The sequence below is a fragment of the Ramularia collo-cygni genome (assembly GCF_900074925.1).
Source record: "Ramularia collo-cygni strain URUG2 genome assembly, contig: RCC_scaffold20, whole genome shotgun sequence".
Taxonomy (NCBI): Eukaryota; Fungi; Ascomycota; class Dothideomycetes; order Mycosphaerellales; family Mycosphaerellaceae; genus Ramularia; species Ramularia collo-cygni.
Window position 1 is genome coordinate 413,087 of NW_019716274.1, and position 24,587 is coordinate 437,673.

General features: G+C 51.7%; 10 protein-coding genes; 4 read left to right on the plus strand and 6 right to left on the minus strand.

Moving 5' to 3' along the window:
- Positions 1-188: 188 nt before the first annotated feature.
- RCC_09995 (uncharacterized protein) lies at positions 189-2,727 on the minus strand (the record flags this gene model as incomplete). 2 transcript variants are annotated; one of them, XM_023775230.1, is made up of 5 exons in its annotated part: positions 189-542; positions 633-1,543; positions 1,605-1,939; positions 2,013-2,309; positions 2,534-2,727. In XM_023775230.1, 5 exons carry the CDS (start codon positions 2,725-2,727, stop codon positions 189-191), a joined length of 2,091 nt encoding a protein of 696 aa, XP_023630998.1. The 2 variants fall into 2 exon arrangements, with proteins under 2 accessions (XP_023630998.1, XP_023630999.1); XM_023775231.1 differs by lacking the exon at positions 2,534-2,727 and adding an exon at positions 2,460-2,524 and having other exon boundaries at positions 2,013-2,399.
- Positions 2,728-2,911: 184 nt separating this feature from the next.
- On the minus strand, positions 2,912-3,782 carry RCC_09996 (related to medium-chain specific acyl-CoA dehydrogenase, mitochondrial precursor; the record flags this gene model as incomplete). XM_023775232.1 has 2 exons in its annotated part: positions 2,912-3,471; positions 3,527-3,782. 2 exons carry the CDS (start codon positions 3,780-3,782, stop codon positions 2,912-2,914), a joined length of 816 nt encoding a protein of 271 aa, XP_023631000.1.
- A 983-nt stretch (positions 3,783-4,765) lies between these two features.
- On the plus strand, positions 4,766-7,187 carry RCC_09997 (related to methylcrotonyl-coa carboxylase alpha chain, mitochondrial precursor; the record flags this gene model as incomplete). XM_023775233.1 has 2 exons in its annotated part: positions 4,766-4,965; positions 5,024-7,187. 2 exons carry the CDS (start codon positions 4,766-4,768, stop codon positions 7,185-7,187), a joined length of 2,364 nt encoding a protein of 787 aa, XP_023631001.1.
- A 412-nt stretch (positions 7,188-7,599) lies between these two features.
- On the minus strand, positions 7,600-9,599 carry RCC_09998 (related to methylcrotonyl-CoA carboxylase beta chain, mitochondrial precursor; the record flags this gene model as incomplete). XM_023775234.1 has 7 exons in its annotated part: positions 7,600-8,116; positions 8,186-8,530; positions 8,584-8,894; positions 8,962-9,032; positions 9,091-9,158; positions 9,226-9,352; positions 9,416-9,599. The coding sequence occupies 7 exons, from the start codon at positions 9,597-9,599 to the stop codon at positions 7,600-7,602; spliced, it is 1,623 nt and encodes a 540-aa protein (XP_023631002.1).
- A 1,336-nt stretch (positions 9,600-10,935) lies between these two features.
- On the plus strand, positions 10,936-11,946 carry RCC_09999 (related to acyl-CoA synthetases (AMP-forming)/AMP-acid ligases II; the record flags this gene model as incomplete). The annotated part of the gene is made up of 1 exon (XM_023775235.1): positions 10,936-11,946. The coding sequence occupies one exon, from the start codon at positions 10,936-10,938 to the stop codon at positions 11,944-11,946; it is 1,011 nt and encodes a 336-aa protein (XP_023631003.1).
- A 301-nt stretch (positions 11,947-12,247) lies between these two features.
- Positions 12,248-14,063, minus strand: RCC_10000 (related to acyl-CoA synthetase; the record flags this gene model as incomplete). XM_023775236.1 has 3 exons in its annotated part: positions 12,248-12,707; positions 12,765-12,834; positions 12,899-14,063. 3 exons carry the CDS (start codon positions 14,061-14,063, stop codon positions 12,248-12,250), a joined length of 1,695 nt encoding a protein of 564 aa, XP_023631004.1.
- Positions 14,064-14,879: 816 nt separating this feature from the next.
- RCC_10001 (related to plasma membrane ammonium transporter (Ato3)) lies at positions 14,880-16,073 on the plus strand (the record flags this gene model as incomplete). XM_023775237.1 has 6 exons in its annotated part: positions 14,880-15,106; positions 15,174-15,233; positions 15,295-15,416; positions 15,470-15,586; positions 15,658-15,833; positions 15,912-16,073. 6 exons carry the CDS (start codon positions 14,880-14,882, stop codon positions 16,071-16,073), a joined length of 864 nt encoding a protein of 287 aa, XP_023631005.1.
- A 394-nt stretch (positions 16,074-16,467) lies between these two features.
- Positions 16,468-19,286, minus strand: RCC_10002 (related to 1-phosphatidylinositol 3-kinase; the record flags this gene model as incomplete). XM_023775238.1 has 2 exons in its annotated part: positions 16,468-19,168; positions 19,228-19,286. 2 exons carry the CDS (start codon positions 19,284-19,286, stop codon positions 16,468-16,470), a joined length of 2,760 nt encoding a protein of 919 aa, XP_023631006.1.
- Positions 19,287-19,488: 202 nt separating this feature from the next.
- RCC_10003 (related to Endoglucanase EG-II) lies at positions 19,489-20,693 on the minus strand (the record flags this gene model as incomplete). XM_023775239.1 has 4 exons in its annotated part: positions 19,489-20,185; positions 20,240-20,475; positions 20,529-20,551; positions 20,612-20,693. 4 exons carry the CDS (start codon positions 20,691-20,693, stop codon positions 19,489-19,491), a joined length of 1,038 nt encoding a protein of 345 aa, XP_023631007.1.
- An 833-nt stretch (positions 20,694-21,526) lies between these two features.
- On the plus strand, positions 21,527-24,280 carry RCC_10004 (related to chloride channel protein 3; the record flags this gene model as incomplete). The annotated part of the gene is made up of 1 exon (XM_023775240.1): positions 21,527-24,280. The coding sequence occupies one exon, from the start codon at positions 21,527-21,529 to the stop codon at positions 24,278-24,280; it is 2,754 nt and encodes a 917-aa protein (XP_023631008.1).
- Positions 24,281-24,587: the final 307 nt, after the last annotated feature.

The window sequence follows — 24,587 nt, forward strand, 5'->3', positions numbered from 1 at the left end:
CTTGATAGTCTTGCGGGAGCTCCATCCACGAGGCGTTGGTTGTTCGAGAGCCCTAGTCATTCTCCGAAAGAGGGCGCTTGCTGAGTATGAGGAGATCTGGTAATGGGATCAATCTCATTAGAAGAGTATAGCTCAAAACTTTGATTTTTGAGGCGGAAACGCTGCGGGAGTGTAGCTGCAAATACACATCACGCAGGAAGCAATTCTCCAAATTCCGCAGAGAGACCTCGCCCATGTTGGAAAGCGTCTGTATGAAACTGCTGTGAAAGAGAAGGACTAGAAACGTCGCCCGTCAGACCGTAAAAAGGTGGCATATCGTCGAAGCTTCCAAGAAATGCCCAGTCGCCTTGATCGCCGACGGAACCTGCAGTGGTTGGGGCCGTGTCGATTCCTCGGCTGCGATCACTCAACCAAGCATAATCCAACATCGACTGGAGTTTTTCCAGCTGGGACTTTTCAATGTGAATACTCGGTGGAAGTTGTGGGTCGACTAGATGTTTTGCAAGCTCGTGATCAAGATCGAATTCTTTCACAGCTTTGATCTGCCATAGATATTAGTTCGGGTATGCTCAGAAATAGCATGATCATTGCGAGTGATGGTAGCCAGTGCTAGGAGGGATCATTGTACCCACCATCATACTGTAATTGGGCCAGGCTAGCGGAGGTTGCTGCAGAAATTGCAAGCACGTGTCCAGACCACAAGCTGCTTGAGATGCAATCGTCTCATCCGGAGAGTGCAAGAATATCTTGTGCATGGATGCAGCGCAAGATGCAATATAACCCAGAGAGCTGCCACGCGCACAACACCCTGTCTTCCGCACCGTCTCGAGGACATTGGTTATCTGCGCAATGTGATGTCGACATTGATCAAGAGCCCCTCGAGCAAAGCTGTCAGGGAAATTGTTTTTCCAGTTCCGCCGATGCTTGTATAGGTGATGAGGTCGATACAACATGGCCCCACAGAAGTGGTACAAAGCACGAGACCATATAAAGTGTCCGACCCGCTGTCGATCGTAGCCTTCATATGTGCCGTAGAGGTCGTTGATGTGCTTTGTGAGGTCTCCAGAAACTGCACCATACATGCTCTCAAAGCTCATCAGAATGCTACTAATTTCAGCAAATCCACTTCGCGGGTCCCAGCAAGGCACATTAGCCGTTTCATTTCGAGATGTGTACGTCACAGTGCGCCCAAGTAAAGAAGTCATAAGGATTAGAACTGAGAAGCCCATGTGCTGTATTGAGTCTGACTGCCATGGGGTTTGCAGAATCGCCAAAGTAGGTGTGTCGCTCACATCGGATCCCACACGAAAGGATTCTTCATCGCGCGGGAGCCTCACAGTGCAGTCGGTATCGAGAATGGAGACGGGTCGATCGTTACCACAGGCAAATAATCTGTCGAGAAGGTACACGGACCAGAAAACTCTGCGACGCTCTTCTTGCTGCCAGTATGGAAGGGAAGAGTCGGGTTCGAGGTTGAGTTTCAGATCTTGGACTAAACGAATGGCCAGACCGATTTTGACCCATGCCTGGCGATGTTGACCAGCTGAGGAGGAGATGTTAGCCGCGCCGCAATCAAGTCGTCTGTCGGAAAAGACCCGACTTACCAGTAAAGTCAATGACAGCGAGAAGCGTCGTKGCTTGCGCCGCTTCAAGATCAGGGCAAGATTCGCTTTCAAAGACGTGGGTTCGAAGCATAGCCCACGCCTGCGATGCGTAGGTCGAAACTGCCAATAGTGGATTTGGTTTGAAGTAGTCGTCCCGACTATATCGCACCGCGGAGGCTGCAAAAACAAGCAGCAAATATTGAGGAAGGTCGCCAGTATTGAGCCGCTTACGCATGTTACCCTCATGAAAGAAGCAGTAAGGCTGATTCTGGCAGTTGGAAAAGTAAACGTCCGCTAATCTGGCGACGATATGGGGCGGTGGTGCCTGTTTGAAGCTGAACCTATCATCAGCCACGAACTTTGGTGGTAAACGGGCACGGCAAGAGTGGCTCGGGCGGGTTCGCTTACCATGCAGTTCGACTGTCATCATTTGCAGACTCTCCCGTTAGACTTGGAGCAGCAGGAGGCGGCATCGAGCTGGAGAAAGTCGGGGTGGGCATGAGATACTTTGGCAACGACATGGAGCGTCCAAGTTCCGCAAAGTCGCCCTCACTTTCGCTACCACTCGGTAGAGCAATCGGATTTACGCCGCTATCGGCTGACAATCCATTTCTCTGCGTGTCCGTGGTTACCGAGGAATCCGTGGCAATAGGATCTACTGTGATTGTTGTGGATGGGCTAGGAGCGATGCTGGTGATTGTTGACCTTCGAGAGTCAGCATAACGGCAAACCTGTCCGAGCCTCACGCAGAATGTGCACGCAGGGCGCTCGCCTGGACATCGTGTCTTTTTCCGTCTGTGGGATTCTATCTCAGCACTGGGTCTGGCCATTCATGAAGCACAAGAAACGACGAACCGGCAATTGAGACACGCCCGACGAACACGTTTGTACTCTGGCTCTCCATTCGGCAGTAGTGCCATGTTACCTACTGCAATCGGAACCGAACAGATACCCAGGAATCCAAAGCGCGGGGAATGTGGKTGCAAGTGCGAGGTGAAGTGGAGCGGAGTTGTCTTGCAGTTGTACAAAGTAGGTAACACAGTGCAAGGTATAAGTTAAGATAGGTACATGTACTCAGATCCCTGCTAACCGGATAGGCAATAGCCTGGAAGCTAATCTCCATCTTCACACGTCGCAGATCTTCCCCGCCTGATCTCTACCTAAAAATGACATGCATGAGCGACCTCACTAACCACAAGCCATTACCTGACTTGCGTACTGTACATGGCAGTTTCATGACTGTGGTGACCGCCATCAACGGATGCACTCGCTCAACCTCATGGCCGTCAATCATCAAGGCCTGGCGCCTACAACTTGCTCAATGCTCGGACTTCTTGCACCACGGCGAGATCAGCCAATATCTCCTCACTGCCGCCGCCGATGACCATGACGCGCACATCACGGCTGATTTGCTCTACGCGTCCGCCACGACCGCCGCGCGAGTAGCCGACGCCGCCCATGGTCTGTTGTGCTTCCCGCACCACCGATTCCAACGTCTGCGCCGCCAAGACCTTGAAGTTGGCTATGAGTCCGCCCAGCTGCGTGTCACGACCGCTGCGTATCGCTTCCCCCTGGAGGTATACCAGTTGCTCCGCCCATGCGTGAGCGGACTCCACTTTGCGTCCGCTGGCGCTGAACTTGGATCGAATCATCTGGTTGTCCAACAACGGCTTTCCAAACGTCTCACGCACCGCCGCGTACCGATACGCGTCTTCTATGCAGCATCTTGCGAGTCTCAAGCTCGTGACCCCAAGCCATAATCTTTCGTGATTAAAGTTGCCCATGATGATACCGAACCCCCGGTTCTCTTGGCCAAGCAGGTTGTTCGCCGGCACCTCGACCTCGTCGAATTCGATGTAGGTGGATGCTATGATAAGCATGCGTCAGTGGCTTCGATCTTTAATTCGCAGCGTGTCACTCACCACTCGAAAGAACGCCAGAGTTGTCAATCTTCCTGCACGTCACTCCTGGTGCGTTCATGGGAATGATCAGTGCTGAGACCCCGTCTTTCCCTGGTCCTCCAGTGCGCACGGCGGCAGTGACAAAGTCAGCAAACATGCCATTGGTTATCCACTTCTTTGCGCCATTGACGATATATTTGTCACCTCGGCGTTCCGCGGTGGTGGTGATTCCGGCCACATCGGATCCAGCTTGGTATATTGTCAGCTTCCTACTCATAGTTGAGGCGCGAGTCTCTGAACTCACCATCTGGCTCCGTCACGCCGAGACAGAATCTCGAGCTTCCGTTCATAACCGACGGCAGGAACCTACGCTTCTGTTCCTCGTTGCCATAAACGACTACAGGAGGTGCGCCGATTGAGTTGCCACACGTCAAGGCCCATATGACACCCAGATAACCGATTCGTGCAATCTCATCTATGACCACCAAGTCGTGGAAGCCGTCCCATTCTTCAGGTGAGACATCGCCTGGGAGTCGCTGCCCTTCCAAATGTGCCCTCGCCAAAGGATATACAGCGGCGGCTTGATACCCCAAGCGAGAATGCTCGGCAATGACCTGCCGTCAGGGCCTCGTCAGCCAAAATCTCATTTACTGGTGGGCTGGACTCACCTCTTTGGGTACAGATCCTTGCTTCTCCCACTGCTCGCTGTGTGGGATGAGATTGGTGGCAACGTAGGTGGATACCTCCCTCTGGAGACGCCGGTGGGAGTCCTTGTAAAAGGGTGAATGTCCGCGGCTGAGCCACGAAGGCTCTGCATACGGCACATGTACGTGCTTCGCCATCGATCGCTGCGGTTTGCTGCTCGAATACGTTTAAAATGAATACAGGTTGGTGAATAGCTAAATTTTGAATTTGCAGACGCCTTTCCAAGGTCAATCTCCCGAAGGTGAAAATGAAGCGGTAACGACCTGGTGCAACAGCATCATCTATAGAACCTATGAAGGCGCGGATGCTCAGCGATAACGGCAAGATGTTGCAAGCCGACCAAATCACGAGACCCGGCATGATTTGCCAAGACCAAACGCCTGGCGGCCCATCCCCACACGGACCGTCCTCCAGCCAAACGTGAACACGCTGCAGCACGGCCCATTGATACGCGCTACAAGGATGTTGCGGGTGGGTATTACATACATGTGCATGTGAACATCTGACAAGCTGCTATCCGACACCAKCAACATATCATCATTTGTCAACGACAACATGACGAAAACGAAGCATGCAGATGTAAAGTCCGCAGTATCTGAACCCGCCCCTCTTTACATTGCGCCGATACCACTTGATGAAAGTGGGCAATCTCGTATTCRACGAGTCCTKATCACAAATCGAGGCGAGATAGCATGTCGTATCATTCAGACCTGTCGAAAGGTCAATGTGACAGCAATTGCTGTGTTTGTGGACGAGTAAGTATGCCCATTTCTAGAGACCATTTTCCTCAAGCAAAACTGATCCAATCCCCAGAGACGCAACTTCCCGACACATCCTGGAAGCCGATGAAGCCATAAAACTTGGGCCCATCGATCAGAAAGGCGGCAATCCTTATTTGAATATCGAACTGTTGGTCCAGGTTGCGCTCAAGGCCGGCGTAGATACCATTCATCCCGGTTATGGCTATCTGAGTGAGAATGCTACATTTGCGGATGCTGTGCGGGGAGCTGGCATTGCGTTCGTTGGCCCAAGTTCACATGCAATGTCGACGCTGGGCGWCAAGAGGTCGGCAAAGGCTTACCTCAGTGAACACGATCCAAACGTACCACTAATCCCCGGCGCTTCAGGCCTCAGCCAACAAGCCGAAGACCTGCAACTGTTTGCTGAAAAGAWTGGCTATCCGGTTATGCTAAAGGCCTCGGCTGGCGGAGGAGGAAAGGGCATGCGGATTGTCCGGCAATCCTCGGAATTCCGCGAGGAATTGCAGACAGCACAATCAGAGGCAGCGCGATTTTTCGGATCGAGTGATTGCATCTTGGAGAAGTATATCGAAGCGGGCAAACATATCGAGATTCAGATCCTAGGCGACCAGCACGGCAATGTCTTCAGTTTGGGGGAGCGAGAATGCTCCGTTCAGCGAAGACACCAAAAGGTTATTGAAGAGACTCCGTCACCCTGGCTTGATGCGGCCAAGCGCAGTGAGATGAGTGAAGCCGCAGTGCGAGTGGGAAAGCTGCTCAAATACGAGAACGCCGGTACCGTCGAATTTGTGTTTGATGTTGCCACGGGCAAGTTCTACTTTCTCGAGGTCAACACACGACTGCAAGTTGAGCATCCCATCACCGAGGAAGTCACCAGACTAGATGTCGTGTCTCTGCAGCTGTTTGTTGCTGCGGGAGGAGACCTCTCTACACTTCCGCAACTGCAATCCATCCAGCAAGTGGGACATGCCATCGAGTGCCGACTATGCGCAGAGGACCCAAACCGTGACTTTTTCCCAGAGAGTGGGACGATACGACTATGGCGACCAGCAACACTTTCTCAGGAAGACGTGAAGCATGTTCGCTTCGAATCCGCTGTCCAGACTGGCTCTCAAGTCTCAATCTATTTCGATTCAATGATCGCCAAGATAGTAGTCTGGGCCCCAACAAGAGCACTTGCAAGAGTCAAGCTTGCCCGTGTTCTCGCCGACACTGCATGTATCGGAGCGAGGACCAACCAACAATTCCTACAGAGTTGTCTCGGTAATGGTGGCTTTTCAGATCCAGGCTACACCACAAATTTCATACCACAGAATCTCACCGCGCTGCTGGCCCCGCCATATCCGCAAGCCACTGCGCAGGTGGTCTCAAGTCTGCCGTTACTCGTTGCATACGCCTTGGCGGCGTTACCACGATACTTGCCAGCCAGTGGACAGAGATCGGCATTTTCAAAGATCAGACCTGAATTCCGCAATCAGGCTTTTGACAGGATCAACCGTGCACAACGTCGAATCATCGTTCTGCCTGACAATCAAGCGAATCTCCAAACATTCGTGTGTTCATGGGAGACCAATAGCGGTGGTGGTGGAAAGGCGGAGCATGTCGAGGGATGCGTAGCTCCCCTTCCCATCCCAGAAAGTTCACCCGCCAATGCAACTGCAAGATACAATACCTTCAGCAACGCGATCAGGAAAGGCCCACTCCCTGGCGAGCATCGACACAGCATCGCGATCAACTCCTGTACAGTCAACACCATCACATCCGGACCTGCGTCATGGCTCTCTGCTACCCTTGAAATCTCAATCGACGGCACAAATTCAACAGTATACCTCGCCACAGAGCGACCCGATATCAGCTCCGCCAACGCCACACATACAGGAACACCAATGCGAGCAATGTGCCACATCCCCCGATGTGGAACGTGGTACGACGCAAATTGTTACAGCGTTCTATCATATTTTGAAAATTTGCGGGAGGCTGTTGAAGGGGATGGAGAGGCTAAGAAGCTCAAAACTGTTACTGCGCCTATGCCTTGCAAGGTCCTTTCTGTTTTGAAGCAGGATGGTGAGAGGGTTAAGGCGGGAGATAAATTACTTGTTGTGGAGAGTATGAAGATGGAAATTAATATCAATGCTGCTGTTGATGGGATTTTTAAGGGGATGGTGCTGGAGCTGGATGCTGTTGAGGAGGGGACTGTTTTGTGTGTTGTTGAGTAGATGGGGCCTGTATCCGTTTAATCTCGTTTTGCTGATATTTCTTTCGGAGGCTTCACTGTACCTTGATTAATTAGGATTGGGCACGTAGTGCTCTCGGTTCGTTGCCTGACTTCTGCAACTTGTCGACAACTTGATGCTCATGATGGTCCTTGAAATTGTCACGGTTTGTTGATGATGCTATAAAGGAGTAAGGCACTCTCTTGCGAGACACAATTTCCAAGCTGTGTCAAAGACTCTCTCGTTCATCCCTTTTATGCAACAATTTATTGTGAGGACCATGTTTGCGGAATCTTCCTCTTCTTCGTACAGAGGCGATCCATCAGCTCAATCAGGACATTTGAAGACACTTCAACCACGAACAGGAACCGATAAACAGACTCGATTATTCCACCAATAAGTAGTAAAACATCTACTACAGTCGAGAAAGGATATCATGAGCCGCAGCGCCCTTAACATCCGGACCCTTGACAATTTCCAAACACATCCCCACAACCTCTCTCGTATCTCTAGGATCAATAACCCCATCATCAAGCAAAACCGAACTAGTCCTATAAGGATCCCCATCCCTCATTACCGTCCGTCTCAAACTCTCCACTCTCTTCCCCACAGCTTCCTGATCCATAACCACACCTTTAGATTTCGCACTACTAGCCTCGATATTCCGCATCACGCCAGCGAGTTGATCAGGGCCCATAACGCTGCATCTCCCACTCGGCCAGGTGAACATGAAGCGAGGTTTGTAGCCGCGGCCGCACATGGCGTAGTTGCCTGCTCCGTAGGAAGCGCCGAGGATGATGGAGATGTGGGGTACTTTGGAACAGCTTACTGCTGAGACCATTTGTGCTCCTTTTTTTATTATTGCGGAGTGTTCGGCTTTGACGCCGACCATGAATCCTGTTACGTTGTGGAGGAAGAGGATTGGGAGGTTCCTATTTTTTTTTTTCATTAATGATGGCTCTTTCCTTCGTTTCTGGAAGAGGTTTATGTATGCAACTTACGACTGATTACACATTCGGATGAACTGGGCGCCTTTGGATGCTTCGTCACCATTGATGACGGGGATCCTGTTGGCTACAATTCCAACATTATGCCCTGTAATCTGGGCGAAGCAGGTGATGAGGTTGCTGCCAAAACTAGGCTTGAACATGGAAAGTCTAGAGTCGTCTGTGATGCGTAGGAGAACTTCCAACATATCAAACGGCTTCCGAATGTCTGGGTCCACCAAAGACAATAAATCCTCAGCGGGGTAGCGAGGTGGAAGAGGATTCTCAAGAATATTGAAGTTGGGCATGGGCTCGGGTAGCGTGACGATCCACTCCCTGGCCTTGCGGATTGCATCAAATCTGTCGTCTTGGGTGTCAGTCTAATACGGATGAAATCTCCTGCCACAACTCACTCGTCCACAGCAATCTGATCGGCCAATCCGGTGAGTTTTGCATGTGTTTCCGCACCACCCAAAGTCTCGGCATCCACGACCTCACCAGTGGCCATTTGTACCAGTGGAGGTCCGCCAAGGAAAACCTGCGCCTGCCCCTTGACGAAAATGCTGTAATCTGACAGMGCAGGATGATAAGCCCCGCCAGCAGTTGACGTTCCAAAGACAATGGCACAGGATTGAGTCYCATTCTGACTCCGTTGCGAGAGATCCCGAAAGATTTGGGCGCCTTTGTGGAAGATGTCGAACTGATGGGGGAGAAAGACACCGGCCTACAGATAGAAAAACGAGTCAGTGTCGGTATTGGGTGTGGGCTCGGGTGGGCAAGACGAGACTCACTGATTGTACGAGTGCCACAATAGGCAATTTGTTTTCATTCGCTATCTCTGTTACACGGTTCTGCTTTGGCACTATGAGATGAAGGTGTCAGTAAGCTTCAGCTGAAACTCGCAAAATGGAGTCTCTTACCAGTAAGTTTACTCCACGAGCCACCACTCTGTGTTGGAATGTGAGAGAGGATGAGGCAAGGTCGTCCGCTTTGTGACTTAAAATCAGCATCATCGACTTGAGATTGAGTAACAATGAGGGTGCTTGTTCGCATACCAAACGCTACCTATCCCAGAAATGAGATTTCCGCACGCGGGCTGATCTTCTTGGTCCCAACCAGCGAACGCGCATAGTTCCAAAAACGGTGAGTCTGCGTCCAAGAGAAGCGATATTCTATCTCGTGCTATCGATGGGTAGACGTATTAATGAAAGGCATATGACAGCACAGCAATACTGCAAAGCTTACCAAGCAGCTGTCCTCTCGTTTGATGTCTGCTCAAATACTGCTGTGCTCCCTCTGCTACGGAATCCTTAGAAGCACTTTCAAACTTCAAGAGCAGGTCTTTCCAAGCCGCGCGATTCGCAAGAAATTGCGGACCTCGTAGGTTGGCGGTCGATGGGACGACGGGGTATGAATTGTAAGCGGCCATGTTTCGACGTCCACGACAATCAATATGATAGTGATGATGCTTCAATTGTGGAGAGAGAAGCCAGCTCTSACCTGTAGAAACGTGAGCCTCTTAGAGATCAAAGCAAGACATGATCAGAATGCTTGGCAAAATTTCTGGCTACGACTCCGAGCCGRCTTTTGGAGCACGGAGACGGACACRGCTTCGTATACAACCCGGCACGGCCCTCTTTACAGCCCCACCGTACAGGTGCCTCATTCGCACGCGGCATGCGTCTACTGCTGAGCTTGTAGTGGTTAGTCCCGAATTTATGTTCGAGACTGGGAAGTTTATGTCGGCTCCCACAGTCTCAGCCCATTAACCACGTTGCGCTCATATCACCTCCACGGCTCGATACCGACAACTCGCGCTTCAATACTTCTTCCTACCATGGCGTCCATAATCAGTGGCCCCACCAATGAGCCACTCTCAATCATCACTCTGGGTGCTCTCATCGATGTGCAAGCTCGTGCCTACGGAGACAGCACTGCTCTAGTCGTCCCTTGGCAGAACGTCCGACGATCGTACAATGATCTTGCAGCACGTAGCAAGATCATTGCCAAAGCTTTGCTCGAATCCGGACTCTCCTATGGCGACTGCGTTGGGATCATTGCAGGAAACTGTTACGAGTATATCGAGGCGTTTCTGGGTGCCGCTAGGATTGGCTGCACTTCTGTTGTGCTGAATACCAATTACACCCCAACTGAGCTTCATAATGCAATTTCGTTCAGCGGTACTTGCACCCATTCCCAGTCTCATTGCCATTATTYTTTCAAGCGATCTGACCAGCACGCGATTAGATTGCAAGCTATTGTGCATTGCTCGATATCCAGGCCAAACGCGAGATTTGACCTCTCACATTGAGACCCTCCTACAGAAGGTCAGCGGACTGCAGATAGTAACATTCGATGACAAGGAGCTCGCGTATACCAAAGGCCCTAGGATGTCCCATTTCGATATGTTTTACGAAAGAGGGCAAACCAGCAAGATAATCGATACGGAGTTGATGCACAAAGAATCACTCGTCCGGCCGGCTGATACATTGAACTTGCAATTCACATCAGGTAGGAATCGTCGTCCAAAATGCAGCCATGCCGAATGTGATGCTGACAGCGGGAGGAACAACTGGCGCACCAAAAGCTGCGATGTTATCACACGTGTGAGTCCTGGCCTTGTCGATTCCAAAGAAGTTCGCTGCTGACAAGAAGATGTCAGAAACTTGATCAACAATGCCAAATTCCTGGGTGACCGTCTTAGGTTCACCAGCAACGATATTGTCTGTTGTCCACCTCCACTGTTTCACTGCTTCGGCCTAGTGATGGGATTCCTTGGCGCGTTCACACATGGGAGTAGCGTGGTGTTTCCATCTCAGCAGTTCGATCCTGCAAAGGTGCTGGATGCCATTCAAGCTGAGCGCTGTACAATCTTGTATGGCGTTCCTACCATGTACGGTGCCGCACTGGACGTAAACTCCAAGAGTCCTCGAAACCTGTCTTCCTTAAAACTGGCACTGGCAGCTGGCTCACCGGTTCCGCAGAGGGTGGTCAAGCGTTTGGAAGAGGAAATGGGCATCAAAGGTGTGCTAATCGCGTACGGCATGACGGAGACGTCGCCCGTGACTTTCGCCACCCAAATGAGCGACTCCTTTGATCAACGTCTGGGTAACGTTGGTACTGTTTTCCCTCATACCACTGGAAAGATCATCGACCTCAAAGGCGAAGTTGTGCCCCGGGGAGTTGCTGGTGAAATCTGCGTGAGCGGATTTACACTCCAGCAGGGATATCTGAGGAACGCCGAGAAGACCAACGAGGTCATGAAGACAGACTCGGCCGGGACCCGCTGGATGCATACCGGTGACGAAGGGATCATCGATGCCGCTGGGTATCTGCGGGTTACTGGCCGAATCAAGGATATGATTATCCGAGGTAAGCACGTTCCATACCAAGACCTAGCAGAATGCGCATCCGGTATTGACTTGCTGGTTGTAGGAGGCGAGAACATTACACCCGTTGAAGTTGAAGAACGACTGCTTGCGCATCCAAGTGTAGTGGAGGCCGCGGTTGTCGGAGTTCCGCACGTAAAGTATGGAGAGACGGTGAGCTGCTTCTTGCGACAAGCGGAGCAGACGTCTCGACCTACAGCGTCGGAACTTGTGGCCTGGGTCCGGGAGACGCTCGGCAGACACAAGGCGCCTGAGCATATATGGTGGATTGGCGACGCTGCAGTAGGGCCCGACTTCCCCAAGACGGCAAGTGGGAAACACCAGAAGCACACCCTCCGTGCTCTCGGGACAAACATCCTCAAGGGCGGTTTACGGGCAAAGCTGTAGGCACCTGCGTTAGTTTGCTGTTATTAGCAGTGGCAACAACATTATCGGCACTATAGCGTGCACTCAAATCGGATACTGCTCGCATGCACCTTCATCAAGGGGCACGACATACCCGTACCTTTGATGGCGCAAGGTGATGGTCTGACATGTTGGCGCAAGTGAAGGGATGGAAGCCGTGAGTGAGGTGAGATGGAATTCAGCCTTCACTTCTCGGCGGCACCGGRCCGAAGGTCACGTGAATCTGATCCAAGAACAGAACAACAGAGCGGTCTTCAAACATTTCCTTCGACATTGATCAATGCTACAATTTAGCATTCGTTTCCGACGCACGCACCGCCTGCTCAACATCATAAAACTTGGTAAAATGGTCCAAAGCACTCCTCTCTTCCCTTGTGATCTTCATCGCATTAAGTGCCTCTTTCCCCCGATTACAAACCGCCTTTAATTGTATCTCCATTTTTTTGCCGTTGACGTTATACGGAATATCATCCACAACAAAATAGTAGTGCGGGATATGCCGCTTGCTCAAGTCTTGGGCTATGCGTCTGTTGATGCGTGCCCGGAGAGGAGCCAAGCTTTGCGGACGTGAGAGTTTCTGAAACAGGAGCACCCGCTCTGCGGGATCCGAGTAGGATGAAGTGACTCGTTGCTGGCCGACTGCGATGCTGTCTACTACTTCCGTGGAAAAGTCGCGCTGGGAGAGGATGTTGTAGAGCTCAGAGGTACCGAAGCGAATGCCTGAAGGGTTGAGAACTCCGTCACTAGGCGCACGTATATTAGCTTTTGGATGATGTGCCAGTTGCATGTCCAGAACTTACCTCCTCCCAAGAACATAGATGCCCTTTGTCTGGGCATCTATACGGATAAGATCGCCGTGTGTCCAGACTCCTATACCACCACAGTCAGTCGATGTGCTCATCTGCCCATCCAGTCCTAAACAATGACCACAGACCTGGAAATGAATCGAAGTAGGATGCGCGATATCGCGTCTTCTCAGGGTCGTTCCAGAGGGTAAGAGGCATATTCGGAAATGGCTTTCGACAAACCAATTCACCGGCCTCGCCATCAGGCAAGCTGTGGCCATTGGCATCGAAGGCGGCCACGTCCATACCCAAAGCCTTGACGGCTATCTCCCCGGCATAGCACGGCATAGCCAGTGTTCCCGTCATGAAGCTGCCACAGAGCTCTGTGCCTCCGGAGAAGCCAATCTGGGGGACGGGACCGAACGCCTCGGTTAGCCACTGAGCAGTACCCGGTGKTAACAAAGCACCAGTCGACAGAAGAACCCGCAGCGACTTTGCATAATCGCGCGGTCGAATTCCGCGCTTCTGTAGCTCGGAGAAATATCTTGGACCTCCACCAAACGCAGTCACACCGTTGGCGAAGATTGCTCGGAGAAAGCCATCATAGGAAGGGAAACTTGGAGCCCCGTCGTAAAGAAGCATAGTCGAGCCACAAAGGAGCGCACCTAGCGAGATGTTCCATAGCGTCCATCCAATCCCGCTGTAGTGGAAATGAACATCTTCGGGACGRAAATCATTGTGCAAGAGGTGCTCCTTGAAACCATTGACCAGGAGTCCTCCCTGGCTGTGCACAATCCCTTTGGGAGATCCTGTCGTGCCAGATGAGAACATGACCACGAATGAGGTTGTGAATGGAACTTGCGTAAACGTCAAGTCTGCTTCCGTCTCGTCTCCTATCAAGCAGTCTAAGCTCTGCACTGGTGGCCAGCCTGTAGGGGTGTTTGTCCCAATAAGCTGCGAGCCAGCTTGTCGTCGAGCAGCCTCGTAGCATCTCAGCACTTTGTCCGTGATATCATATGGTTTGCCGTTGTACGAGTAGGTCAAGTCAGCTATGATGAGCCTTGGTCGAAGCTGCAAAATCCTGTCGTTCAATGCCTTCTCCCCAACATCCGTAGCGAATGACGCAAACATTGCACCCGCAGCAGCGCTCGCAAGCATCAAAGCAACGGATCTCGCACAGTTGCCTCCGATCACTACCACCATATCGCCTTTCATGACGTGAGCCCGCTCGAAAACGCCCTTGAAACGCGCCACCATATCCCGGAGTTGTTTCCAGGTATACCGCTCGGGGGAGTTCTGGTTTGATTCTCTCATTTCGACAATAGCAATGGCGTTGTCATCCCCGCGGTACAGTAAGTTTTCAGCAAAGTTGAGACATGCACCGTCGAAAAAGGTTGGAAACTGTTCAATGCGGGCATTGTCTTTGATCGCACATATCGGCGGTGTGCTGTACTTGATACCCGCAAACTGCCAAAGAGAAATCCAGAAGTCATTGATCCGTGTCACAGAGAAGTCGTGCAAGTCGTGATAATTGGCAATTTGTAGATTGTGCTTTCGATTGACCAAGTCGATGAACTCGCCGATTCGGGTTGGCCGATCAGACGGCGGCGTGTAAAACGGTCGCCTCATACTAGACACCATAGTTGGGACAGAATCGTTGGTAATGGCAAATTGCACTCATGTGAGCAAACTCCAAACTGTGTCCATGGCAGTCACTCTGAGCACACAATGATCACTTCACTCAGCTCGCACATCACGTGAGGTATGCCAAGGCCAACGGACCGTCCCCACCTGTGTGCTCGCTCGAGACACGGCATCGGATCCGGGTGATCAACATGACCAACACGGCCGCTGGAGATCGATAGCGTGGTTCTGTGACTCCGGGGTACCCCATGGGGCACGACATTGGCCAGCATGCCATCTAGTTCGCACAAGAATGGAATAGGCCTATCAACAACAGCATTTGCGATGTTAGCAGCGGAATAGTCTAGTCCACTCAAAGATGATGATGAAAGAGGCTTGCTGGCATATAAACCAAGAGCGTCCGCAAGCCACTTTTGGTGGCCGTTCAGTACTGCCGTTCAATCGATTTCGAATCGCCATTTCTGTTCCAGCACCACTCCGCTCAACATGTCTGCCCAGCACGATCTCGAGAACGGTCATGGCGGCCAGAAAGACTACGCGGKGGGTCTAGAGCGTTACGAGACGACGTCTTCCATGATCCCACCAATGGACAAGGAGACTTTCGAGAGACTCTACCTGACTCCAAGAACACCCGTGTCGGGCCAACTGCGCAAGGTTTTCGGCAACCCAACTCCCATGTTCGWCTCCATATATATGCTCTGCCGAATTCCCACGTACAACGAACGATGACTGATTGAAGACTTGTAACAGTGCTTTGATGGGATTCCTCATCACCACCAGCCCTCTTTCGTGTATCCTGATGGGATGGCGTGGATCCGGGGGTAGCGGTACTGCTATCATGTGAGTAACAATCAAAGCGATACCTTGCTGTCCATGCCACATGCCTCAAGCCTTGCTACAGTCACGCTAACGCTTCTGAAAGCGGCATCGTCTACTTCTTCGGCGGACTCCTCCAAATCATCGGTGCGGTGATGGAATGGATCATTGCCAACACTTTTCCAGCCGCTGTATTTTCAGCTTTTGGTAAGCTCAGCAGGACATGAAAACGTTCTTGCAACCCGCTAAATCTTGAGCAGGAGCCTTCTGGCTGGCCTTTGGCGCCACGTTGACGCCCATGTACAATGCAGAGGCTGCCTTTCTGGAGGGTGGTGCGTATGAGGCCGCCGGCATAGCGCAATTCTACGCCAGCTTTGGTCAGTACACCTCCTCTACCTGCTTCCACCTTGTCCCACCGAAAATGATATTGACTTGTACAAATTCACAGCATTCGCTCTGGTTTTCCTGGCCCTGCTCATCTTCATCTTCTTGATATGTTCCTTCCGCACCAACCTCGTCTTTGTGGTCGTCTTCGTCCTCTTGGACATCTCTGTGTCGTGCTTAGCAGGTGCATATTGGCAGCTTGCCCAAGGCAACACCAGTCTAGGCGAAGAACTCGAAGTGGTCAGTGTTTGGCTTTTCAAATCTCCTTTATTCCAAAAATCTCCAATCCCCTTGCTAATACGGTGGATGGTGTGTCAGGTTGCCGGCGCCTTCCTCTTCGCACTCAGTATTTTGGCTTGGTATTTGCTGGCCAGCCAGCTGCTCCAATCGGTCGATTTCCCCATCGAACTACCAGTGGGTGATTTGAGCACTCGGTTCCCATCCGCGAGCAGGAGAAAGGTTGCGACTAAAGCGCAGTAGGTTAGAGGGATGAAGCAAGCAAGTCTTCGGGGGTAGCGCTCGTAACTGAACCGGGTGCCCTTGGTCGAATGGAACACAGATGRAGGAACTGTACATCGTCAACGCTGTTCTGTAGCCAACAAGAAAGTTAATCTCTTCGTTGTGACAGTAGCGTTGGTGTTCGAACGCAGCGTGGCAGGAAATCAAAGGAGTCTTGGCAATGGCGCAAGCTTAGATGCAGCAAACTCCATGTGATTCACAGGCGAAGCACGGAGCATATCAGACTGAAGGCACTGCTTGCACTAGCACGACCTTTGCGCATGTTTTGAGGGCGCGTAGTTACCGATGGTCCTCTCCCCAGCGTGTAAACGTCGGGCTTGAAAATCATGAATACCGTCCTGATATCATCCCAAACTCATCCGCCCCTCAGCCCCATAGCAAAGCTATGCAACTTGTCAATCATAGCCGATCCCCAAGCCGCGATCTCCTTCTCCATCAGCCCAGAGAGTAACGAGACAGCAACATCCTCACTGACATCCAACTTAAATCTCTCCTCAACCTTCCTCACAGCCGCATCCCCGGGCCCAGCAAGAGTCAGTCCCTCAATCCCGGCGTCCTGCATCAACATGAACAGATTCAAGATCAAGCTACTGCTCCTTCGAAGCGTGGTGTACGCCGTAAAGCAATATTGCCGGAAAGCATTATACTGCGTAGGATCCTTGGGATTGTTGGGGTTGGGAAAGCCTCCCATTCCATCCACCATTCCCATGCTAAGCTTCATCGCAGGAGCCATGATTTTTGGATCGCGGCCGAGAATGAAGCCAAAGTCAATGTGCATGAAGCGACCATCTTCGGCCATCATCAAGTTATCTAGATGACGGTCACCGACGCCGAGGATGTAGGTTATGATGCAGTAGCCGGCGACAGATTTGATATAGTTGTCCATGGCGACCTTGTTCACGCCGAGAACGCTTTGCTGACCTTCTGCAGGTGGGTTGTGATGACGGAGGAACTCAAGAATCGAGCCTTTGTAGAGTGGGTTGCCTTTGTCGATGACGCTGAGCGGGACAGTGTTTGGAATGAATTGCACCGCACCCGCTTCTTTGGATGTTGAGAGAACTCGATAGGGCGTGAGTTTGAGATCCAAGTTCTCTTTCAAAAGCAGACGGTCCATAAGTGCGATGATTTGGACGACGAGCTGGTCCTGTCGCAGGTCGTCACCCTTCTTGAATAGCAGTGGGTAAACGTCGCCGGTAGTGGTCCTGAATTTCAAGAGAATTGGTGACAGTGTGGATTTGAATACATTGACATCGTCTGGGATGACGCCTGTGATTGTGGTTGAAGGATCCAAAGGCAATGGCAGTGGAGGGTCGATGGCAAGAAGTTTGTTCTTCGGGTTCGCCAAAATCTTCTTCAACCGCTCGATCTTGCCGAGACGACCATTCGTCTGTTGTAGTTCGCCACAGATATCTGTAAGAGCCTTGATGAAATCGCCTTGTCGATGTAATGTCTTCCGGTGTTCAACTCCGACGGGTGTAGAGTCCAGCTCCTTCATGAAGTCGCTGCTCACCTGCTGGAAGAGCTGTTGTATCTCGGGGGTATTCTTCAATCCAATCTCGACTTGAAGATACCAGTAGAAAAAGTTGACCAACTTGATGTTTGCCGCCGAACGTACGATGAGGAATGAGGCAAGCGAAGAGTCTGTCTCGCCGTCTGTCTTACTGACATTCCGAGGCTCAAACTTCAAGGCTTGGACAAGCTGAAGGAGGTACAGAAGCAGCTCTTCGTCATCAGATTTCCGAAGACGATCCACTGCATATGCACGCACAGTCGGATTCTCAAAGCCTGGACCTAGCAACTCAAGGGCATCATCGACATCAATGTCAACCCACTTTGGCAATAAAGCAATGGCTTGACGACTTTCGCTAGGCTCGTTCCAGTTTACCGACTTAAGCAGCTTGGTGAGAGCTCGCTTGTTACGGCTGAGGTGATGCCTGAACCTCCAAACTTCGTCCTTTTCCTTATCGGTCAGCTCGATTGTCGGGCCGTAGGTGATGACCTTGTTCAAGTAGTCGCGCATCTTCGGGTTCGGTTTCAAGTCTTTGTCCAAAGCGTTGCGCTGACCTCTGACCAGACGGCGATGCTTGTACTCGGCAGGATTCTCGCCATAGCCAACTTCAGGATCGTAAATGCTGATCAAGGTTCCGCCACCATCTGTATCGCCGTCTGATTGAATTCCGGGACCAAGCGTAATATCTGGCGGCGGCTTGAAGTTGACGGAGCCGGCACCACTCGTTGGTTTGATGTGGGTCAGTGGTGGAGGTGGATACTCGGAGTCGGCGAAGACAACGGGGTGATCGAATCGTGGAAACTCAATGTAGAGGAAGTGGATACCATCGACGTGGTCAGGATCACCTTCAGCGCATTGCAGATCCGATTCTTCGCCGTTCGTCTTCGCTTGATTTGGCCGTGTTGAGTCTTTGATTTGCTGCCGTTCCAGCTTCTCCACCTGCCTGAAGACCATATTGTCCAGCCAGCGATTCTCCGCGATACTCCCCGCTTCATGCTGCTTCATCAACCCCACTAGACGTTCCAGCTCTGCATCTCTTCGACTTCTGCGCTCGTCGACTACTACAGGCTCTTGCGGCTGCCCACGTCGACCCCGTCTTTGCGGCTCTTGCCAGGGGGTTGTAGTGTCAGAGAAGCCGTCGGCAGCCTTGTGTCTCCAGATGCGGCACTTCTGACGACCTGTTCGGAGTGTGGCATCCTCATCAAACAGGGAAATTGTAGTGCCACCAAATGGAATGTGATGCTGCTTGTCCCCGCCATTTGGGTTGATGGGAGAGAGATCCCACACGGTGATGGCGAGCTGAGTATTGACGGGAAGCGTGCTATAATCCACTGGCAGTGTGAGCCATGTATTCCAGATGCGACCGTTGCGGAAGTGCTTGTATGGGGTTTGGGTGTGGACTGTGAGCGGCTTCGAATCGGCGTATGGCTGGACCGTGATATACAGCTCCGAGTTTGGACTCAAATTACTACCGCGATGTCTCAGGTCAGGGCGTTTGAGGAGAGTCGAGTAGGGCAGTGGCTTCTCGTAGCCCTCGAGTCGGTTGCTAGTGAGGTCGTGTTAGTTTGGGATACTGTACGACTTTCGACGCACAGCCTCACCCACACCTTGATTCCCACACGTGTTCGCAGCTCCGATGAGCTGGCAAAGGTGAAAGGCTCCATTGTGAACGCTGGAATGTGTGATCATAACCAGAGTGAGTTAATCATGGAAGCTCTGGGGTGGAGGTCGACGTCAACGGATCAACGTCACTAGCGCGACTTAATTGGCCGTAAAGCACACGACCGAAGAGAGGTCTTTTACATCAACATTATTCCTACACGCAACGCAGGCTCTGCTATCTTCAACCTACATAGTTACACCTATTCATTCTCTATAAGGAGCAAACTTCGGAGCGAAACAACTCTCCACAATGCCCACATCCTCATCACCATTCGGGACTTGGCTCAGCTCATACTCCGGCCACCAGTTCCCAGCAGCCCAGCTAGTCCACCCAATGAACACATCTCCAGCACTGTTCAGTGTGTCCAGGACTGGACATATGATATCAATACAATCCTGACCGTTCCCACCACCAAGCTCGCCAATAAATGCCTGCCGTTTAATCCCTCTCAGAAAATCTGCGAGCTCTTTGAATCCCGCGGTCAGGTCGTCATTGCATCCGTCAGTGACACCACCTACCTTGTCAAAGTACTGGTGCAGCTCAAAGATGATATTGGTGGTACTTCCATCCCGGTTGACGACTTTAAGCAAGGCATCGGCGCGGTCGGGAAAGGTCATGGCGTTGGCCCAATTGGATGGCTGGAGGAGAATCATCTGGCTAGTCGCACCAGCGTCACGGATAGCGTAGACCACGGTCTGAAGGGTGTTGGCCCATGTATCCATGTCGAAATCACTAGTGCCATTGGTATCGTGAGGCTCATTCATTGTCCCGAACATGATGCGTGATTCAGAAGCCCAGCGTGAAGCGAGTTGAGACCACGTTTTGGCAAGGTCGTTCGCACTGGGTCCGTCTTGGCCGACAATCCCGCCCCACCAGCGTGCATAGTTGTGGATGTCGATGCTGAAGAATGTTAGGAAATGTATCATATGCCAAGTGTATGATTCTTCGACTTGCATGCAATAAGATCCAGTATCCAAGCAAGCCTGGAGAAGAGCGTTGTAGTCGCTCATGTAATCCTCATCAAGCTCGTTCGTCTCAAGATCGTTGTTCACCAGTCTTTGCCATGGGACGGGAAGACGGAAAACGTTGAATCCGTTTTTGTCTGTAAAGTGCTGCATTTGACTGACTGCCAAAGCCAAGCTCGGGCATTGATACTGGCCGTCGAAGGCTGCWTCCGGTTCATAGTTGCCCTGTCAGAAAGATCAGATGGAGTGCCTACTCTCAAGCAGGTGGTTTTTTGTACAATCGTGTCCATACCAATGTCGCCTGCATCGACCAATCAGTCAGTAGATGTTTTGCGAACGCCAATGCTTCCGATATACTAACATCCAGCAATGTTGACACCCCCCAGCCACACAGCCTGGCTTAGAACCAGCAGACCAGCAACCACTAAGGAAAAGGCGAGCATGTTGAAAGCGTCACAAACTTTAGTGATCTTGCCCAAACACGAGCGCTACTATACTCGACCTTATATAGCAAAGGAAAGGCAGATCAGAATTACCCAGCTCGTTGTCCACGACGAGGTCAGTGGGTCGAAAGAACAGCCTGGTAACGGACATTGCTGGGTTTACCAGCCCAGGGCGTGGACACTCAAGCTCTTCGACAAGAATAAAAGTGGCGACATCTCATGCACCTGCCCGGTATTGATATCGACACACTGTGCTTGAAACATCTGGTGTGGGTAGGGAACGAAGCCTTGGAAGTGCTTGCTGTAAGCGATGTCATGTAACCACAATCTGGACACTCGAGACGCTGTGATGTCTGAAGTTTCGTGTTGCAATCAACCAGAGGCAGAGCGCAATCCTCGAAATCGTGTATTTCCATTTGAGAAGGCATTGCCGTCCGATTACGGATGGCCGGTCGCCTGGGTTGACCACGGTCAATTGTCGCACAGATATTGACCTACACGCAGCCTTGGGAGGCTGCTAGACCGCGCTCTGCTGGTTCATGTCTCATTTATGTCCCTTTGAGTAACAGTGAAAGGCCGTTTGTGCCCGCAGCTCTTTGAACATCACCATCTCCGTAATACCCAGGGTGTCCGAAGAGCAGCAAGATACACAACAGTGATTGTGGCGAGCGTATTAGCCTATACAGAAGTTCTAGTATTGACATTGATATTGATTGTTGGCTGATGATGTTGATGTGGACGGGAAGCTTGTTGCTATTGACTTCCGTTGCCGGCGATTTGGCCGTCGCCAGAAATAGATTAGCGCCATCAGATTAAGACGGGGCTGCTTTCACATGTCAGGCTGCACGTCACGTCTTCCGCTCTTCATTCAATCGCGACTCGCCCACGATGCGGACGAGCGATCAATAGCAAATGCTCCCATGTCCAGTCAGTCATCCAGGCGCCCTTCGCCATCACCTCACAGCCCGGCCGTTGCCTCTTCCAGCCGCCATGCGAGCCTTATGGACGATGATTCCGATGATGGCCTCGAGCTGCACAACGAAGAGCTGCTGGCGGCCGAAGATCCCATGAGCCATGGCGACATCTCCTTCAAGCGCAGGAATCCCATCGTCGCCAAGCCCTCTCTAGCCTCACGCTTTCTCTCGTCTCCATTCGGCGGGAGTAGATCGAACACGCCGCCCGTTCTGACCCCCTCGACGTCCGATACCGCGGGATCTCCGGGGCCCCGCTCTCCGCCAAATCGTCGCCGAGCCCGTGCAGGAACATATCCCACACCCAATACAGTCCTTTCCTATCTAGACACCTCTTCGGGTGATGTTCAAGACACAAAAGACGGTGGCAGCCTTGATTGGTACGTCGAGGGTCCCGGCAGAAGAGTGGGATACGACAACTTAACCTCGATCGACTGGATCTACGAGTATGGCAGGGAGCGCCTTCGTCAGAGGCAATTGATCATAAACTCTCCGGGACTGCTGGGCCAGCTGCGATTAATAGCGGATGGAAGTCAGATATGGGTCATTCTGGTCCTCACCGGCATCGCAGTCGGCAGCATTGCTGCGGGAATCGATGTAGCAAGTGACTGGCTGGGAGATCTCAAGACGGGAATTTGTCACAACACCGGCGATGAAGATGGCAGGTGGTATCTTAACAGATTGTTCTGCTGCTGGGGAGTCGAAATGTATGCCCAATGTCCAAGCTGGAGATCGTGGAGCAATGTCCTGGGCATCGGGAACAAGGGAGGCAGCTATATCGTGGAGTACATCACCTTTGTCCTGTTCTCGGTGCTCTTCGCGTCTTGTGCGAGTCTGCTGGTCAATCGGTACAGCATCTACGCCAAACAAAGCGGCATTCCAGAGATCAAAACTTTGCTTGGGGGGACCGTGATTCGACGCTTTCTGGGGCTCTGGACATTGATCGTCAAGTCTCTCGGGCTCTGTCTGGCTGTTGCGTCAGGCATGTGGCTTGGAAAGGAGGGACCTCTGGTGCACGTCGCCTGCTGCTGTGCAAACTTGTTCATGAAACTCTTCCCCAGCATCAGCACCAACGAGGCTAGAAAACGCGAGACTTTGAGCGCTGCAGCCGCGAGTGGTATCTCTGTTGCATTTGGCTCTCCGATAGGAGGTGTGCTCTTTAGTCTGGAGCAGCTTTCCTACTACTTTCCTGATAAAACCATGTGGGCATCTTTCGTCTGCGCCATGGTGGCAGCCGTCACACTGCAAGCATTTGACCCTTTTCGGACTGGACAACTGGTTCTCTACCAAGTCACATATCACTCCGGCTGGCACGCCTTCGAACTGATCCCATTCGCGACTATCGGTATCATTGGAGGATTGTACGGAGCCATGTTCATTAAGCTCAATATGCGTATAGCCTCCTGGAGAGCTTCTCCCTCCTACTGGCTCGCCAAGCACCCTGTGTTGGAGGTCGTTGCCGTCGCCCTACTGACGGCCCTCATCTCTTACCCGATCACGTTCCTCCGGGCGCAGAGCTCTGAATTGGTAGAATATCTCTTCGCCGAATGTCGCGACATCACAGACGACCTCCTCGGCCTGTGTAAGAGCGGCGTGGCGAACACAGGCGTCATTCTTATGCTTCTTGTTTCAGCCGCGTTCGGGTTTCTCCTCGCAAGCATGACCTTTGGGCTTCAGATACCTGCAGGAATCCTCTTACCTTCAATGGCTATAGGTKCTCTCTACGGAAGAGTCATTGGTCTGATCGTTGAGGTCTGGCAGCGTGAGCATCCTGGGTTCATCGTTTTCGCAGCTTGCGAGCCGGATGTTCCCTGCGTCACACCTGGTACCTACGCAGTCATTGGCGCAGCTTCTGCTCTCGCAGGTGCCACGCGTATGACGGTGTCTATCGTAGTCATCATGTTTGAGCTTACTGGCGCATTGACATATGTCTTGCCCATCATGATCGCCGTCATGATCTCGAAATGGGTCGGAGACGGCTTCGGCAAGAGAGGAATCTATGAGAGCTGGATCGCCTTCCAAGGCTACCCATTCCTTGACAACAAAGACGATGCGCCAATCCCAGATATCCCCGTCAGCGATGTCATGACCCGAGCAGAAGATCTCATCAGCATAACGGCCACGGGACACACAATTTCCAGCTTGAGAGAGCTCCTGCAGGAGCATCATTTCCGCGGTTTCCCGGTAATCTCTTCAGATGCCGACGCCACATTACTGGGATACATTTCCCGCACTGAATTGACTTTTGCACTTGATTCTGCCGGAAGCGCAACTCGGTCTCTTCCTCCGGATACAGAGTGTTTCCTGCAGCATCAGCCTCTTGCAGACCCTACAGTTACTCTAGATCTGAGACCTTGGATGGACCAGACTCCGATTACATTGAACTCGCGGAGCAGTCTGATGCTCACGAATGAAATGTTTCAGAAGCTGGGACTGCGATATGTGGTCTTCTCTGATCGTGGGAGGTTGGCGGGTTTGTGCACGAAAAAGGATCTTTGGTTTGTGTTGAATGACGGTCGAGCAGAGCATTCTGCTGTTGACGGCGGGTTTGCTGCTCGGGAAAGAGGTTGGGATGGTAGGGATGATGAGGAAGAGGAGAGGGATCGTGGTGGCTAGGCCATGTAGTTTGTATATCTTTGTATAAACATGCCTCTTGGTTTGAGATCTGATGAAAATCTTGCACACAGAAGACTGATTGAAAGACGCGATAATGTTGTGGCAGTGAAAACAGCGAATGCGAATGCAAATTCAGAGCCGAACACTTCGAGCTCTCTATTTCTATCCATATCTAAATAACTCTGTGGCGGCGAGACTAGCTCATCATTGACCGTGAAAGCTGCAGCCGGTGCGAACGAACACATTGAAAGAAGAGAATTAATGATACTCGTCGATCCTCATTAGATCATCATAAAAACCAAACACA